The sequence below is a fragment of the Equus caballus genome, chromosome 23, assembly GCF_041296265.1.
Source record: "Equus caballus isolate H_3958 breed thoroughbred chromosome 23, TB-T2T, whole genome shotgun sequence".
Taxonomy (NCBI): domain Eukaryota; kingdom Metazoa; phylum Chordata; class Mammalia; order Perissodactyla; family Equidae; genus Equus; species Equus caballus.
This window is the reverse complement of record NC_091706.1, coordinates 48817670-48836678: the sequence shown is the minus strand read 5'-3', so window position 1 is coordinate 48836678 and position 19009 is coordinate 48817670. Positions and strand designations below refer to the sequence as shown.

Here is a 19009-nt window from a genome sequence, read left to right as displayed (position 1 = left end):
TGCATTTCTCGGAATGTATCCGTGTTGTTAAGCGATGCATGACTGTATAGATTCACAAGAAGTTGTAAAAATAGTACAGAGAGGTCCCTTTGTACCCTTCGCCCAGTTTCCCCCAATGTTACATCTTAAATAACTTTAGGACAATATCAAAACCGGAAAGTTGACAGTGGCACAATGTATATGTATAGTTCTGACATTTTATCACATGTGTATATTTGTGTAGCAACCACCACAATCAAGGTACGAATTATTACATACCACAAAGATCTCCCTCAGCTAACCACTTTATAGACATATTAACCCCCTCCCCCAAATCATCCCTAGCCCATGGTAACCGCTAAATATGCTAGGTCTGCGCCTGAGATCCACGCCTGTGAACCCCCGGCTGCCAAAGCGGAGCACGCAAACTTAACCACTACGCTGCCAGGCTGACCCTGGAGCTTGTCTTTTAATTTTTGTAGCAGAATATTTTGCAGAGCAAAAGTTTTAATTTTGATGAAGTTCAATTTGTTGATTTTTTCCCTTTGTGGATCGTTTCTAAGAACTCTTCACCAAGCCCTAGATACCAAGGATTTTCTCCTACATTTTTTTCTAAAAGTTTCATAGTTTTATGTTTTACATTTGAATCTATGATCAATTTTGCCACCAGGAATCACCAAATGAGTTGGAACATATGGGAGTCAACAAAGCCTAGGCTTGACCAAATCTTTGCCCAAAGGTGTTCTCACTTCCTCTACAGTTCCCATGCTCCAAGGCGTGCCTGGATCCCAGTTCTAACAAGTTACCAGGTACCCTAACAACAACAGTTACCAGGTGCCAGACATCACATTATGAGCTTTACATATTCTCCTAATTCTGGCAATAACCCTGTAAGACTCATATTATCTCTATTTTATAGAATAAGAAACTAAGGCTCAGTGATGCTAAGCACCTTATCCAAGGGCACCTAGCTAATAAAGAATGAAACTGGGATTCAAATCCATGTCTGTCCAATTGCAAAGCCCATGCTCATTCCATGCATTGCAAGTTTTCCAGTTTTCTTTGGATTAGTTAGTGGTTTTTGGTTGGTTTGTTTTGGGCTGTTTATCATACAAAGTTTCTCAGTGAAATCAGTAGAATTAATCTAGGCTTTGCAAGTTTCGCAAAATTGCACGGCTAGTCTATCACAACATTCATATAAATGTCAATTTAATCCATGTTCTCTTCTCTATTGACTGAAAAAGGTAAAAAGCAAAGCCCTCTTGAATTCTGCTATGAAACCAGGATTTTCAAAGATCTCAAACTCATTAATAACTATTACACTACATTGATGCTGAGCTACCAATTTTTGCTTATGTAATGGAAATAAATATTTATTTCAAGTAAAAGAACTTCAGATGATATTTTCTTGGAGACTTCATTCTGTTAAATGGGTTCAAAAAATATTTGTAACATATTGGGGGCTGGCCTAGCGCGGCAGCGGTTAAGCTCACACATTCTGCTTCAGTGGCCAGGGGTTCACCAGTTCGGATCCCAGATATGGACCTATGCACTGCTTGTCAAGCCATGCTGTAGCAGGGATCCCACATATAAAGTAGAGTAAGATGGGCATGGATGTTAGCTCAGGGCCAGTCTTCCTCAGCAAAAAGAGGAGGATTGGCAGCAGACGTTAGCTCAGGGCTAATCTTCCTCAAAAACTAACAAACAAAAAATTTGTAACATATTAATGAACCTCTATTCTAACCAAATATATCATGTAAATCTACATTTCCCCCAAAACATCTTTTGATTCTAGAAAAGTGTAATTTGAAAGAAGGCTGTAAGATAATTTTAATGCAAAAAAAAATTAAACTTACAAATTATAGTAATTATAATTTGTGGATAATTAAATTATCCACACAACAGAAGATTATTTTGAAAAAGAGAAAACTTGGCAAACAACTTCTAGTGTGTTTGACTTATATATGCAAAATGACAATGTGTCATGCATCTCTCAGCAACCTGACTTAAAGATCTGATACCATCAGTAAAGAACTTTCAAGCAAAATACCAAGATAGTGCTATCCCAAATCCTACCCACACAGGATTAGCTCATCTGACTCACAAATTCTCATTCTGAATGAGATCCACGTATACTGGATATACATACAGAGGAATGGGACTCTGAGAAGTTACATTTCATTTCCATCCTACCTACTAAGATTGGGGAAGGATTTCATCTTGCCAAATCTGGAAAATTTCCTAGGCAGGAAAAATTATCTTTCCTTTATGTAGAAGTTAGGATTTTGGTGAACTATGTTTCTTCCCCCTCTCTCAAAGAAGATGTTTTCCCATTCCTGGACAGCCCACTTTTGACCCTAGATATCCTAGGGGGTTTGTGTGCATATACTAGAATTACTATGTTTCCTTTAGAGACTGGTCTGGGTCACTGCTGTCCACTTAAGATTGTGGACTCACATTTATTTAATACAGGGCATGGTTAAAACCACGCGTAACTAGGTACTGAATGCAATGTATTCACTGATACAGAAATGCTTTTTAGTGGTGATGGTGACAATGATAAGGACAGTAAATGTGTCAGATTATTAGAAGAAAAAAATTTACTGCAAATGCACAACTGAAGACAAAATAGTATGAACTGACTTAACACAATGTTGCATATAGTTCAGGTATGTTTTTGCTGGTGTTATTTTATATAAGAAAAAAAGAATCAGTTCATTTTCCTCTTTTTGCCATTTGAAATGGCCCTGGACTTGATTTAACCCATTACTCAAAATTTTTACTGGCACCACTTTGAAGGATGTAAATATAGTAGCTTTTCAGGTATGAGAAGGAGTCCCATGGGAAAACCATATTCAGCAGAGTTGCAGAATACTTTTGCAACAGATTTTTTTTAAATGATGTTTTCTTTGTATCATGTTTAGACTCTAAACTTTTTTCTGGCCTCCATTCAACCATGGCATATACAACTTAAATGTGCCAAAAACAAGAACAATTCTTTTTCAAATATGTTATTTCCAACCAGAATTGAATCAAAGCCCAACTTGAAGCTAACTGCAGTTTCTACATCGATGGTAGTTACTGCTCTTATTATGCTAAAGGTTAATACAAAGAGAAAACAAAGGGATAAGAAATGACGTTGGTTTCCTACAAGAATATAGAAAAGGAATCATCAAAATAATCAGAGACTGAAAAAAAGGTTCCTCTTGGAAACCCATGCCTATGGACATGAAGCTGTAAAAAGCAACCGTGATCTTAGAAAAATTCTAAGAGGAATGAGTTCCTCAGCAGATACTGCCTGATCAATAATAATAATAATAATAATAATAATAATAATAAATTGCCTTGCTTTAGGGACTTAAAATTTAAGTAATATACAAAATGGTCATCATATAGGTAAATTATAGAGTTGGCATTGGGTTTATTAATGTGTTGCAAAACGGCCTAATAAACGGCCTTCATAGCAAACCATGAAGAAGTTGAACCTCATTACTTTAGCTCTCCATCAGAAAAAGATATATTATTACAGTTACAATTTCTTAAGCACCTACCATGTCTTGACATCACCGGGAGCTTTACAATGGATATTTTATTGACACACAGATAAGACTTAGTATGGTATGAGTGATAGGTGAATTTTTTGATTCAATTGTAATGGTGTGAGCTGGAATTCAGGCAGTCTGGCTTTGTCCAAATGTCAAAACCATAACGTCTGGCACTGATACGCAGAAATGTTTGAACTTTTGACATCTGAGTATACTGCTTGGAGATCACAGTTACTTTGACTATTTTCTAATTCTCATCAAGTAATAGATACACCCGTGCAGGGTGATTTAGCTTCCTCACCCAAAAGGAGGGCATTTTCTAGATACACTAAATAAAGTGTATATGAATCTGAGCATCGTCTGTTTTCTGTGGCAACATGCATAATCTCCAATTTTTACACTATCCTTGAAAAACAGGAATTATTTAGCACAACTTTACTTATAAAGCTACTGAGGCTCAGAGTCCATAAATAACTTTCTTAAGGACATATTGCTAATAAGTGGCACAACTGGAAATCAGGGGTCCATCTGATTCCAAACTCCTTGCTCTTTTCCTTAATATGCAGACAGTTCTGCCTGTTTAAAAGGCCACACACTTGAGAAAACCTCAGTTCATTCATTACTGAATTCAATAAACACTACTGAGCACCTATTATGTTCTAGGTGCTGAAGACACAGTGGTAAAGAAGACAAAGCCTTGCCCTCATGGGTCTTACATTCAAATGAGAGGCAGAAAATAAATACATTAGGTCAGGGCTATCAAGAGTGAAGGGAGAAGGGAGGCGATTTTAGTGAGGAGAGAAGACTTCTAAGAGATGACATTTAAGCAAAGACAGGAATGTAGCTGTATAAGAAGACAGGAATGGTTAAGTTCTCCTTCACATTTTTTAAGTTGGAAAAATAGATTTTTAAATTTCATATTGAAACTGAGTGGATAAAACACTAATAAAGAAAATTATCTCCTCAAAAAGCCAAATGCCTCTCCTTGTTTAAAAAAAAAAAGTTTTTTGAGCAGGAGGGTTGTAAAACAAGGTTAGTGACACATTCAGGCCCTTTCCTGATCTTCAGATCTCCCAAAAGCTCCTAGCATACATGCTGGCACTTGATGGATCCCATATTAGTGCTGGTTTTCTTCCTCTTGTATCAGGAACCGTAACATTCGAGGTTTTTTTAATTCCTCCTCCCAGCGTGTGCATTCGTCCTCTGCCATCTCAGCCATCAAGCGCAGGTCTGGATGCAGAGCAGGGTTCCACACACACGTGTTCAGCTTGATGAAATTAACAGGGAATACTTGTATTCTTCATTTCAGAGTTAGGGAGGCTTCCAATTTCAGTAATAATGTGTACTATATTGAGAGTGCCTATTTATCCTCTTCAAAAGTTATTTGGGATGTAAAAAAGGGCACTTTACATTCCAATAATCTCTTTCTGATTTATACTTTTTGGAGACTGAATCAAGTGATAACTAGAACTGCCCGTTTGTTCCATAACCAACCTACAAAGATCCAATTGCCTTAGTCAAATTTGACAGTGTACCAAAGACATATCCTAATTTTGATCTTTTGGGGGTTCAGTATACAAATTTTCTTAAAGGAGTGGTGTTAATACAAAGAGAAAAGGTATAGAAATAAATGGCGTACCAGGCTGAGAGTTAGCTGTCCACAACTAAAGCAAAACTGCTCAGTTCATTACCTCAAAACAAGCAACTTTCAGAAAGTGCACTTGATCTAAGCTACTGAAACAGAGTAAATATACCCACACTGAGTGCTTCGTCTTTCCTTTTTCCACGTAAAACTGTTAGCTTTATAAAAGAATCTCAGCGAAGAACATCCACAATTGGTGTCTTTAAATTAATTTGGAAAAAGATGCTAAAAAGCCATTTAGCTGGAATTATAAGAATTTGATGGGCTTGTTTGTGGTTTAATTAAATCCAATATAAACAATTTTTAATATACCTAATAAATACAAATCAGTAAAGAGAGGAGAGAAAATATTTTATGCTTTTATTAAGAGTTTATTTTATTACCATGGTTATTTTCAGATTCTGATACATCAAATTGGTTTGGGAATCTACATGCTTCTGTCAGGGTTATCATCTACTTCAATAATCCCTATAATCTCTACTCTATAACCAAATTCATTGAAGTATGTTAAACTATATCTGTGAAAAAATATTGTTGCTATATTGTTTTAAGGACAAATTTGTTCTAAGGTGCTTTCTAATACTTTACTAAATCAATGAATTTACCTTTTGTACACTATGAAGGAACAAATAATAAGATTGCCTTGAAATCCCAGAGAGATCATAATTTATTCACAACATCACAGAGCTTCAGTAGCTGAAAAGAATCTTACCAACCATTTAGTTCAACTCCGTGTGCAGATGAGGCCATCCCATAGATTGCACTGCTGGAAAGCTATCTCGTGACTGAGATTCAAACTCCAGAGAGTTCCCATCTGTATTTCATGACAATGACATTTTATATGAAAGGGGATTTTTAGTACATAACCTTCAAGGCCCACTCAAATGCCACCTCCTCTAAGAAGCCTCTCCTAATTTTTCCAGCAAGAATGAATTTCACTATTCTCTAAAGGGCAGGCTACGGTACTTTATCTACGCCTCTCCTCCAGCAATCATGCTTTCCATCTCATAGCACTCTGAAATTTCATATTCCCCTCAGAAGGATGTTTGACTCACCTTTACATCCCAGAGCATAACACAATTCCTTGCACTTGGCGGGTGCTCAGTACATCATTAAATGATATTAGCCATAGCCAAATCTATACGAGCAGGAGAGCTGACCATTTTATTTTTTTAAGTTAATTTGCTTGCTCACACTGGTTTCTAAATACTCTCAAACGATATTTCCATTTTTCCTCTAGAGTAAGTGGAAGACCTTGAAGCAAAGACCATTCTGGTTCCTAAGCTTTCTATGGATTACCAGGAGGCAGGGATACGAACAATCAGGCCCTTGGACTCCCGAGAGATGCTACTCTCTTTACCTAGAGCAATTGTCTGGATACTAGAAGAGGCGGCTTCTCCAGACCCTTTAAGAGTCTGCATCATCTAAACCAGCAGGAACAAATTAGAAGGATAGGTGAGAAAAGATAAGCAGATTATGTGACAAGGAATTTCATCCTTTCTACTTTCAGAATATAAAGTGAGAGGGGCCCCAAAATAACATCTCAGACACATGTCACACAGAAAGAAATGTGCCTTTAGTTTGCAAACAGGTATTAGATACGAGCAAAACAAGAGCCATATCTGATTAGTATATAATACAAACTCAACTCTTTGAGTTTCAGATGGCACAAACTACTATGAAATTCCTCTATGACTCAAAACAAAAAGCAAGAGATACTGGATATTAAATTTAAATTTCACCCCAGAATACCATCCCACAGACTGAATGTGCCTCACTATAAGAAAAACAAAAGGCTTGCAGGAAGCAATAACACTCATTATTTGTGTGGAATCTGTTTTGTAATACTCATACAGTTCTTACAATCCCTTATTTGAAAGTTTGGGACCAAATGTGCTTTGGAGCTCAGGATTTTTCAGATTGGGAAACAGGGCATATACCATATATTGAGTAACACTCTCACTGGGATCTGAGGCCCCAGACTCTAATCAAATACATTCTACCCCAAAACATTTGAATAATCCCCCTTGAGGGGGATAAACTGAGACGATCAAGAGCTTCATGTCAGTTCTTCTCAGGTTTTGCCACAAAATTAGGTCAAATCAGGTTTTGTCTCCGAGCCAACCATTTCTGTGGGCATTTTCCTGCTACCTACCACTGAATGTTAACAAGAAATCATTTCACCTCTTAATTTGTAGTAACTAAAAATTGGGTGATAACATGAGACACCCAAAACTTTCAAAGAATTTCTTTGCACTTGTTGAAGAATCATAACATTCCTTCACTCATACACACTGTTTCAGCAATCATCATCACAGCTGCTGTCTGCTGAGGGCTTTCTGTAAGATCCTGCACTCATTGTCTCACAGAAATTTCTTTTCTATTTTGTCCTATGACATAATTTAAAAATGTACAAAGTTAAACTGCATGTTTTAATTTCATCATAATTTCCTTCTCTATTTTAGAAAGATTAAAGACATGGAGTTTCTTCTTTTAGATTTTAAATTTTGTGGTTAAATCATTCTATCAGATAATCATTCAACCAAAGATCTAAGGTCTGAGAACTATCTTAAGCTTTATTGGCAAAGACAGAACTGATGCCCCTTTTAAATATGTCACAGACATGATTTAGGCTTCTTCAATGTCCGTTTGCTAACCCTCTACCACATGAACAGAGCCTAAGCCTCCGCTTTAGTGCTTGGTTTTCTATGTTTTCCTTTTAATCCTTAAATGAAGTTATACCAAGTCAGATTCATTTTGATTAATATGCATTATAAAATATATTTCAGACAAAATATTGCTCTGCAACACTGAAGCAATGGCATATACTCCACAGGGAAAATCTGCTTGCTGGTGTGAGTTAAGCAGCCCTCACTCAGAAAAGAAACCAAGATATTAATACTTCATGTTTTCCTTAGTGAGTCACTGCTTAGGTTAGTCTTTCCCCAAAAAGTTATACTTCTTTGTAGTCAGCACTATGAGATTTCTGGCCATTGAGATTTAAAAAAAAAAGCAACTCCAACTGTTACTAGAAGGCTCTGAAACTGAAAAGCATTTAAAGCTTCAAAATTACCCACTCTACATTTCATTGGTTACTTAATATACAGCACTTATGCAACCTCAAATAAAATATTTTTAAACTGTGATTCTGACAATTCCAAGTTTAAGTAAGTGGGGAGAGGAAGATTTATTATAATTTGAAAAGATTTAGGATCACTTTTAGATCTCTTTTTCAATTCAACTCTCTTTCTCTCCCTCTACACACACACTCTCTCTCTCTCACACACACACACACTCTTGAGAGTAGTAATAATAGTGTTTAATAAAATTTAAGGCATCTGTGGAATTATCACGAGAAATTACTTTTGTCCCTAGTTTTAGACTGAATGATTTACTGCATTTCCTCTAATCCTTAAGTTGCATATTCATTGCTGTATTTTCCTCTAACTGCTGTCACTTAAATTGTCATGTAGAATAGGGCAAATCAGGGTCAGTTTATATAAGCAGCATCAATCTGAAGAACTTCATCAGTCTTTATTTCAAGGTATTATGCAAAGAAAACTGACATTAAGAGAGCCTTAACTGACAGCAAACGAAATCAATCAGCAAATCACTAAGCCATAATAAACTCACTCAATTTGCAGATAACCCTTCCTTTTCCAGGTCTTCACCTAGGCAGTCCATCAAACACTGTTTTTTGTCCAAGTAGCGAAATGAATAGCAATTCTGATGTAGCACTTGAAAGTTCAAGTGCTCACAGGCTTCAGTCTCTCAATAATAAGCATTAAAAGGTATTACCTAGTAGAGTTATACTTGAAGAGGCTTCAAATATTAAAAAAAGAAAAGATAAAGAAAGGGTCAAGTTTGGGATTTAGCTTTTGCCTCTTAACATTAATGACAGAGAAATTATGTTCATCTCATCCAGCAGCTTTTCTACTTCAAGCTACCCAGAACTAAAAGTTATAACCTGCCCTCCCCCCAAAAAAGCTCTGTGCTTTCATTACGTTTTGTGATTTTGTTTTTGTTTTTTACTAAGTGTGTCTCAAACATTTCAAATACAGGCAAATGCTGTCACCATTTGAGAGCTAAAATTTGAAGTCCAAAAAAAATTTTTTTAATGGTATAAATAAAGGGAACAAAATGAGTTCAAAGAAAATATGAAAACAATAGTAATGCTTGAATTGCTTTGTATAATAATTACTCAAATAGTAGTATAAGACAGGCATTCACTAAAGTGTTAGCAATGGTTTTACACTGAACTGTAAGGAAACACTGAAGTGGTGAGACGTTTTACTCTTTTGATTGAGCATGTTGCTACTAAAGTGAAACTTGTATCAAACAGGTCATCAGTCAAAAACCTCCAGGAGTTAAAACACCAAAACACTTCTCAATATATTTAGGTCACTTTTCCTGACCCCAAGCCTGTTTGCAGTTCAGACCAATGCAACTTATGTTAACTTAGCATTTGATAATGTAAAAAGCACCCTCGCATGCACACTATCTCATCTGATTGCCCCACAATCCTGGGAGCCTTCAAAAGCAAGACAGGCTTCACTGTCTCCATTTAAAGATGAGGAAATGGAGGCTCAGTGCTGTTGAGTGACCTGCCGAGGCGGTTCAATTACAGAGCCAGGACTTCAATCCAGGCGTTCTGACTCCACATAGGCTTCTCCAATACTACGTTGCTTGCCTCTTCTCCCAGCAAACGGAATTATTTTATGCTGTTAGGAAAGTAATTCCCATTCTGTTCAACATGATGTTTCCAGCAAACTCAATGACATACAGAAAATTGCACAGATTCATGGTTAGCAACTTCCCTATAATCTGATTTACTGGCTTGTCTCTTAGAAGGGCAAAAATCGCAACCTGAAATTGAAAACTAAGCAAGCTTACACCTGATCAAGGAACATTTATATGACAAATATTTAAAGGGAAACAATTAAAAAAATATCTATTAGTGTTGTTTAATTTTTAAAGTTCCCTCATACATGTCGTGTGACCCTCACAATCACCCCAAGATGCAGCAGGGCAGCTATCGTCATCTCCATGTTACAGATGAGAAGCTGCGTGTCAGAATTAAGGGCCAAGAGCTCACAGAAAACAGTGATTCTAGGAGAGAATTCCAGTAGCACTTTCAGCACCACAAGGATGATAACCCATACTCATCCTTCACAAGAAAGGACAATGTTGTGTTCCATGAGAACAAGACAACAATCGGATAAAATACTGAGAATTCCTGGTCCTGGGTAATTTATGTGCACAAGGGGACAGATTTCATCTGTTCTATGGCCAATCCTACTACTTTCTGGCAAAGCTGCACAACCTCTTCAACCTTCTGTGATACTGACTCTGCTACGTTTTTATTTCTTCCTAATTATTCTTCCCCATAACAAACAAAGGAAGAAATGACAAAAATGAAACTGGACAAAGGACTTTATGAATCATGCCTAGTTTTTAAAGAATTCCTATCAGATTTTACTTAGTGTTGCCTCAGATCATTCCCACAGGGAATAATTCATAAATATTTTCAGCTGAGTTAAGGAGCAAGGAGCTACGAGATTCCTCAATATGAGATCCTGTGTAGCAGAAGCTTTTTACAGATGCATTTCCTTGCCCTCAGATGTCTTCCTGTCATTTTCAAAAGGCCAAGAGGTGAAAGTCCCAACAGGAAAAAAACCCTGTTGTTTCAGACCACTGCTATCTGAAATAAAGCCATGACACAAGATGTAAAATCTCATCTGCTAAATATTAAAAAAAAAACTTTTCAGAGCTCCTACCTTTAACAGATAATGTTTAGAAAACTTAGCTATCAGTTTTGCCCAAGACTATGTTTTAACAATAGATATGAAGAAAAATACTTTTTTTACAATAAATCTTTTAAAATAAAATATGAGGACTAAGAAAAGAACAGTAGCAGACATAACCTGGTAAAATAGGTGGTGCAAAAGAGCAGAATTTTACTTTTTTTTTTTTTTGAGGAAAATTAGCCCCAAGCTAACACCTGCCACCAATCCTCCTCTTTTTGCAGAGGAAGACTGGGCCTGAGCTAACATCCATGCCCATCTTCCTCTACTTTATATGTGGGATGTCTGCCACAGTGTGGCTTGATAAACAGTGTGTAGATCCATGTCCGGGATCCAAACCAGTGAACCCCAGGCCACTGAAGCAGAGCACAGGAACTTAACAGCTACGACACTGAGCCAGCCCCCATAATTATACATTTTTACTCTCAAGATTATGTTCTAAAATTCAGATTGATGCATTCTCCTCCTCTACTCTACCACCAACAAAAAAAAAACCCAAAAAACAAAAAAACAAGTCAAATAGGGACCGGAAGGGGAGGAAGGAGGACGAGAGAAAAGGAGGGTGAGAAGACTTCTGTGATGATACCAAAGCTTTTCTAAGAATGGCTAACCTGCTAGGGTAAGTCTCCAGCAAAGTTTTCCTGGTCATCAAAAACTAAAATCTTAGGAAGAGATACAGATTGAGGGCAAGGCGCAACTCACAATGACCATAAGCAATGTTCAAATGCCATTATTTAACTATCTAGTCATGGCTATCCCAATTTGTGACACACCCTTACACACTAACATCTTATTTCTCGTGATATTTTGTTTCATTTACCCTTGCTTACAGCTCTATTAACCAGGAAATTTTGAAGAAACTTAATGTCTGCTTGTGCATTATCAAATCTTCAGAGTAGAATCTAAAATTTTGACTAGTAAATAACAACAATGCTTTTCCGACAATATTCCATCAGAAAATTCCATTTACTCTTCCTGGTGTCAACAGAAAAATCAAACTCACTAATTCTTATATTCACTCTCAAGTTAGGCCTCAAATCTAGAACACTGAGATTTTTCATTGGCACAATTTACATTCTGTAGAACTATACACGACAACTGTCAAGCAGCTAGACGGACAAAGAACAGCATTTTCCCATCACAATGCATTTATTCTCAGATGAACTACATGATTTTTCCAGCCAACTGTTTTCCCCTAACAAACAGCTCTTCTCTGGGAATTACTTTCCAACCTTTGAAGAAGGTAGCATTTCAACATTCTGTTTGATTCCACAACCCAATTCTAAAATCATTTTATGTTTTTTAATTTAAAAGACATTTTGATTTTAGGATTTAAAGAGAATTGTACAAACTCTCAAAGATAACACTTTAGATAACCCCAAAATCTTTTTGATACCTTATTACTAAAATGATCCCACTTACCAAAAAGGTCAGATTTCCAATAATCTCAAACATTCAAAGCACAGTCATGGAGCCAGAAATAAATGAAAAAGAATATCTGTGAGACAAACAGCTGTCACAAATATATTCTCTTTCCTTCACCATGGAGACTCTTAGACTGAACCTGGTAACTCTGCAAATTAAAGACCCAGCGAGAATGGGCATCTGAAAATCAGGGAGACCTAAATTATAAAAAGAAGATAAAACCTTCTTTTAGTATCAGAAAAGAAATAATGATACTTTTTAAAGCAAACTAAAGAACTAACAGACGTCGTTTAGGAGTAAACTGCAGTCTCTTTCAGGGGCAATTGGGGAATATATCGAAAGTCTTAGAATGTGCCTAATCTTAGATGCAGCAATTCCACTAACTTATCCTAAAGAAAAAAATAAAAGATCAAGGCAAAAGTTTATGCAAAAAGATAGTGATTGCCACCTTATTCATAATAACCGAAAAAATTAGAAATAACTCAAATATCCATCAATAGAAAACTGATTCTATACACTGTGGTAGAGGCATGTAGTGAATATAACACAATCATCAAAAATGGTGCGGGGAATCTACATTTACTGACAAGAAAGAGATCTACGATATCTTATTAGGTTTAAAAAAATGCTTACAAAATAGTGTGGCCCAATTGTTGTTTAAATATATATAGAGATATATATAAATGATATGTACATTAAGTGTTTGTATTTATGACTAAAAAATAAGTAGAATAATTAGCTGGAAGAATATACATACACCAAAATGTGAACACTGGTTATCTCTGAATGGCAGACTTTCAACTGATCTTAATTTTTCCCTATGCTTTTTAGAGTTTAATTTCTTATTTCATGGTCATGTACAAACTTTATAAATTTTTTTTTTAGATTTTATTTTTTTCCTTTTTCTCCCCAAAGCCCCCCAGTACATAGTTGTATATTCTTCGTTGTGGGTCCTTCTAGTTGTGGCCTGTGGGACGCTGCCCCAGCATGGCCCGATGAGCAGTGCCATGTCCGCCCAGGATTCAAACCAACGAAACACTGGGCCGCCTGCAGCGGAACGCACGAACTTAATCACTCGGTCACGGGGCCAGCCCCCAAACTTTATAATTTTTTTAAAGCAAACTTTTAATATTAGTAAAATTTCTATGAAGTTATTATAGTGCTTGAAGGCAAATGTCATTATACACCTGAGTATATTATAGTATTGTTATAATATTACAGTTTATATCTATAATAATGAACCAGCATAATAATTTTTAAATAGGTATATTATAATCTTCTTATTAAAAAAAACAGCACTTGACACATTTAATCGCAAGATTTCCATTCAAAATGGCTGGTTTTCATGTTTTAAGAAATAATCAGGTATCTGAAAATTCACTTATGTGAATGGGATAACATGAAGAAGAAGACATCTAAATAACACGATCTTTCAAGTGAAATTGCCTAACATCTCTTTAACGTCCAAAAATGGAGAAATTTCTTGCACATCAATTAGAAGGGTGCTGCATTAAGCAGTGTAACAGAGAACACATGTACAAAATTACCAAGAGTGATTCTTGATATTTTTATTCCCTGACAGTTTAGGTACAAACAATTATATCCTCCTTCTATACATAAAATAATAACAAAATTCCCTTCAAAAAGTTCTTTATGATTTAACTTTATAAATACAACAAAATAGCTGGAAGAAATTTCTATGCCTGGAAAATAAGTATAAATGTAAAAACCATGGCATCCGAAAAGTCATGAGTACAACACATAATGAAAAACAATACCAAGTAAGGACTATGTAATGACACGGTGGCTTCGGGTGATTAAAGGATTACTGTATTTATGGGGAAGACTCTGTTGTTTAGAATCTTCATAAATAAATGGTTTCAAAATGAAGCCTTCTTAATGAAGTGTTTATAAACATATATTTATAAAATATACTACATTTCCAGAGGTATAGTTATTATGCCCTAAATCTTAAACACTTTTATGAGATGGTTTGGGGAACTTTTTCTCTTAAATGAAGTGGGCCTAGAAGTAAAAAATTGATACCAAGTCTCGTAAGGCCACGCACAGCCTAATCAAAGCAGCTCCCTGAGTCAACTTGTCCAGGGGCTGAAATCAAGTATTCATCACCCTCACATACTGAGGGCATCCTCTGTGCGAGGCATGGTCCTGAGCTTGAGTCTGCAGCAGTGAACAAAATCAAGTGTCTGGCCTTATGAAACTTTCATGTTAGTGGATAGCTAACAAATATTGAGGGTTTATAATGTACTTGTCACTATTCTACACACTCTAGATGTACTAACCCATTTAATTGTCACACTAACACTGAGTTAGAAACTCTTGTTATGTTCATCTTACAGACGAAGAGGCCGAAATACACAATTTAAGTAATTTTTCCAGTTAACTTCTTTTGGATTTCTATTCTCTCCACTATTTCCTCGCAAACGAAACTGTATTCTACAGACAGATGCTACCGTTATTCTTTTTCCCTCTCAGCCATCTTAAAACACACACACACAGACAACAGTACGCCATGGTTTACAAAAGGCAGAAGGGGATGATTAAAAGCATGAATGCACCAGTTACCCTACTCACTGGATATGTGACTTTTAGCAATTTTCTTCACCTCAATAAACTTCAGCCTCTTCCTTTGTAAAATCGATAAAAGCAGAGCACCTATTATTCATAAGGTTGTTGCAGGGATTAAATGAGATAGTAAATGTAAGGTGCTTAGCACAGTAACTGGTACCGAACAAGCACTCAACAAATGTTAACTATTAATATTGTTCTTTGTTTTTTATTGCTGAATGGAGCTGGAGACATAAACAAACATTTATTGGATGCTTGCTAATATTTGCTAAGTATTAAAAGCATTACATATCATAATTATTGAAAAAACACAATTCAAAGTACAAGATAACGAGTAACAGGTATTATTTTTATAAAGTGTGGGCAGAATATTTTTTATTACAAAGTCATCTGCATTCACACTGTGCTGGACTTTTCAGTTAAAACTAACTTGTCTAATCTAGGTGTTTTTATTTTTTTTCCAGTATTCTAGTAGGCTGATGTACTGTTATTTGGGACATAAAAGCACAAGTATAATGGTTCTCACGACACTGGAGGGTTTCATTGGAGTCATGGCCCCATCAGAACAGCAAGTAACATGGAAAAGTAAATAGGGAGCCAAAGTTGATCTTCATTAAAATTATTTAAAGCTTCTGAAGAAACAAGGAAGAGTGAAGGAACCAAACGCAAAGATATAGAGGAAAAGATCCTAAATAACCATGCCTCAAAATACAACTCTCCCCCCCAACACACACCTTACAAGTCATGAAAACAAGACACTGCCACTTTCTTCATTTTTTACAACGGGTCCCCTAATGGCTGCAATATAACAGCCCCCACACATTGCCTGCGTTCTTTGTGCTGGCACTGTGCTCTCTACTTTACACACATTGCCTCACACAACCCTACTACCAGCCTGAGAAATCAGTAGCATCCCACTTTTTTGCAGATAAGGAAATTAAGGCTAAAAGCTAGCAGATCTCAGAGACTAGCTGAAGGAATTTTATCCGGTAGGAGAGCATCAGTCACGTGCTCTTCTGGGTCCAGAAAGAAAAGGCAATCCACCCATCCTCCTTGCCTTTCAATCATGCTCACTGATCTTCCTTCAATGCAGGATTGTGTCTATAATAAAGCCCCATTGGAAGAGACAGACAGTGTAGGAAAACTTCACCTCTGACTGCTCTAAATGATGGTTGTGAGGGTGACCAAACGGTTCACACACTACCACATGCTGCATGGTGATCCTCTCCTCATCACAACCAAGCACATGCAGTCTAAATAGTCCACTTTATCAGCACAGAGTACAAAGCTAAGCAAATCCTCAATTCCTAAATATGTAGCCACTCAGCATAAATATACATATTTATATTCTGCAAAAAGGTGAAAAGTAGAGTTCTATAATATTAGCCTGCCAAATGCTAACAAAAGTTTTTATCTCTGAATTTGTCTACAATAAACATAAACTATAACCTACATCATACATAGATGCATAATGAATATTTTGTAAATGGAAGAAAAATTCCACTATAGATTTCAAAGGTTTTACTCTTACCATTTAACATAGATGTCTAGATGTTCTACTGCTAGATTTAACCAGTTCAGGTTTTGCAGTCAAATACACCTGGACTTAAATTCAGGCTCTGGGCCCTGCCACTTACTGGCTATTGATCTGACCAGAGTTACCTGTTGTAGTTGTTTTTCAATTGTAATGTCATCTATTTAACAGGTCCATTGTGAATATTAAATAAGATCATGTATTTAAAGAGCTAAGCATGATACCTAGTACATTGTAAGTGCTCACTGAAATGGTGGCTATTATTACTATAATTAAGGCCTTCAATCACTACAGTGCCTTTATTCTCAAAGTACTCCAAAGCGTATCGTTAGTTGTGTGTGTCTGTGTGTATTTGTGAAAAACACTATTATGGCCCAAATCATGCGCTCTTCTCTGCATGGAATACTAAGCTACAATATATACATTACTAAACTACAATGTATATTACAGCATATCAGTGCAAAACTTACCCAAGTATTTTAGGTATGTGGCAATGTGCACAATAACTATTTTTATTAGAACTTGGAAAGAATAGCAGTTTAAAATATGGGTCTCCACATTTCCTTCTTGTTATTCACGGATGTCAGAACCACAGAGAGACTATGCTTTGCCCCCAAAAATGGCATTCCTAGGAATCAGTCTTTTTCCAAATCACCAAAATCTAGAGTTTAGGAGGAGTCTTTATTTGTGAATTATGACAAGTACTAAGCCCTGTGAGATTCTGAATCAAGATAGTCAAGTAAAGGATTATTTTGCAGCCACTAGAAAAATCTCAAATCATATTGTACTTGTGGTTACAATGAATTCATCAATAATGATAATCAAGTTTAAAACATACATCTTAATCTTGTACTAAATAACCGTACAGTATTCTAGCTTATAACTGAAAATAAAAATATTTTATGCTAAGTTTTACAATTACATATACATTTTAGATATATTGGTGGGCAATCTAACGAAAGAAATGAGTGTTTTTTCTTTGTAGAGCATTTATTTGGGTACTAATAACAAAACAAATTAGGGCATGGAGCATGTAGAAAAAATTAACATAACTCCACTTGGACTGACATTAATTTTACACAAAATTAAAATTTCACAGGATCATAAACTGAAGAATGAAAAAGTTTAATTTAAACCTCAAAATGTGAAACAGAGACTAAGTTTTAAGAGATATTTCTCTTTTAAATATACTGAAAAATCTAGAGTGCTATGGAACAAGGACAACCTCTTTTGAAATATTAGGTTCCGTATAGTTTACATAATGTAGACAGATTTTTCTAATAAAGGCATTGGGTATTGAAAGGAGAATAAAGCACACACTGAGTTTTGTTTTGTCCAATTAAAAAACTTTTTAATCCTAAGGAAAAAAATGCTTACAATAACACAATAGTAACCTAGACTAGAAACATACCTGCAGCATCTGAAAATGAATATGTTTTTGAAAATAATTTTCTTGATTAAATTTCTTTTAAAGTTATTTGAGGTTTTATGATTTGCTGCTTTGAGTTTTATAAATGAAATAACCAGTTTGCACACATTATAATGTTCATTCAAACTAAACTTTAAAGGGTAAAATACTCTTTAATGCCAAGTACAGTTGCGTTCTAGATTTGCTGAAACTAAATTATCACCTAAGAAATGTTGGATATACTACGGAATTAACATTGAAAAATTTCAAATACCTCTCCTGATAATTTTATCTCAAGTTATTTATTTTAAAACAATAAGAGTAACAAAGTGAGACTGGCTTCAAGAAGTAACAGCCTGGTTCTTATTGTCCTCTGCTGATAGGAAAGTATTTCCTTTTAATACTGTAGTTAGCTATAACACACACATTTTTCCTTGGTAAAAATACTATTCTGGTTTAACAGGCTAGTTCTAGACTTTAAAAAAACAATTATTTATAAAATGTAGTGTTACATGATAGAAGAAAAATTATTTGCATCTCCTTTAAGTTATTCACAATACTTTGAGGCTTTCATTCTCTCCAGTTAGTGCAATTTATTTTTCCACACGTCTCAGCAGCAAACAATGTTATTTAGACTCTAACCTGGCACGCTACAACCTCTGGCCCGCCCTTGAGCCCCTCCATTGCAAAGGTCTCCAGGTGCAGTTTGGGTAGCTGCAGGGTGAAGTCATTCCTACTTGCCGCAGTCCGTGACAGCGAGATCTGATCTCTGACCTAAAGGGAAAAAAACAGCATCAATGGTAATTCCCCTTCAGACACATTAACTGGGATGAACTGGGTCCCCTTGAGCCCACTGAGTGGACTTGCATTGATCGCTGGACCTGAAATCCATGAATAAATTTAGGACTAATTGATTTTTCGTTGCAAATAAATCTCTAATTCAGAGTGCTGGGGGAGAATGTTAAGAAGAAAAAGCATCCTCCTGCTTGAAATAAGGGAGGGAAGAAGAGTCGCTGGAGCTCTTCTGATCAGAGGTTTTGAATTATTTTTTCACTGTTCCTCCCTCAAAAGAAAAAGGAAAGA

General features: G+C 36.0%; 1 protein-coding gene across 13 annotated transcripts in view; it reads right to left on the bottom strand.

Annotated features, from left to right (window-relative positions):
- CCDC171 (coiled-coil domain containing 171) overlaps positions 1–19009 on the bottom strand; it is a 293940-nt gene that overhangs the window by 49013 nt on the left and 225918 nt on the right. For 11 of the 13 annotated variants that reach the window (XM_070248923.1, XM_070248931.1, XM_023627387.2 and 8 more), the window contains one exon: positions 18569–18700. The exons of the other annotated variants lie outside the window; for them this stretch is intronic. In XM_070248923.1, coding sequence (XP_070105024.1) covers positions 18569–18700 — 132 coding nt within the window. The remainder of the gene's footprint in view (positions 1–18568; positions 18701–19009) is intronic. 13 annotated transcript variants of the gene reach the window in all.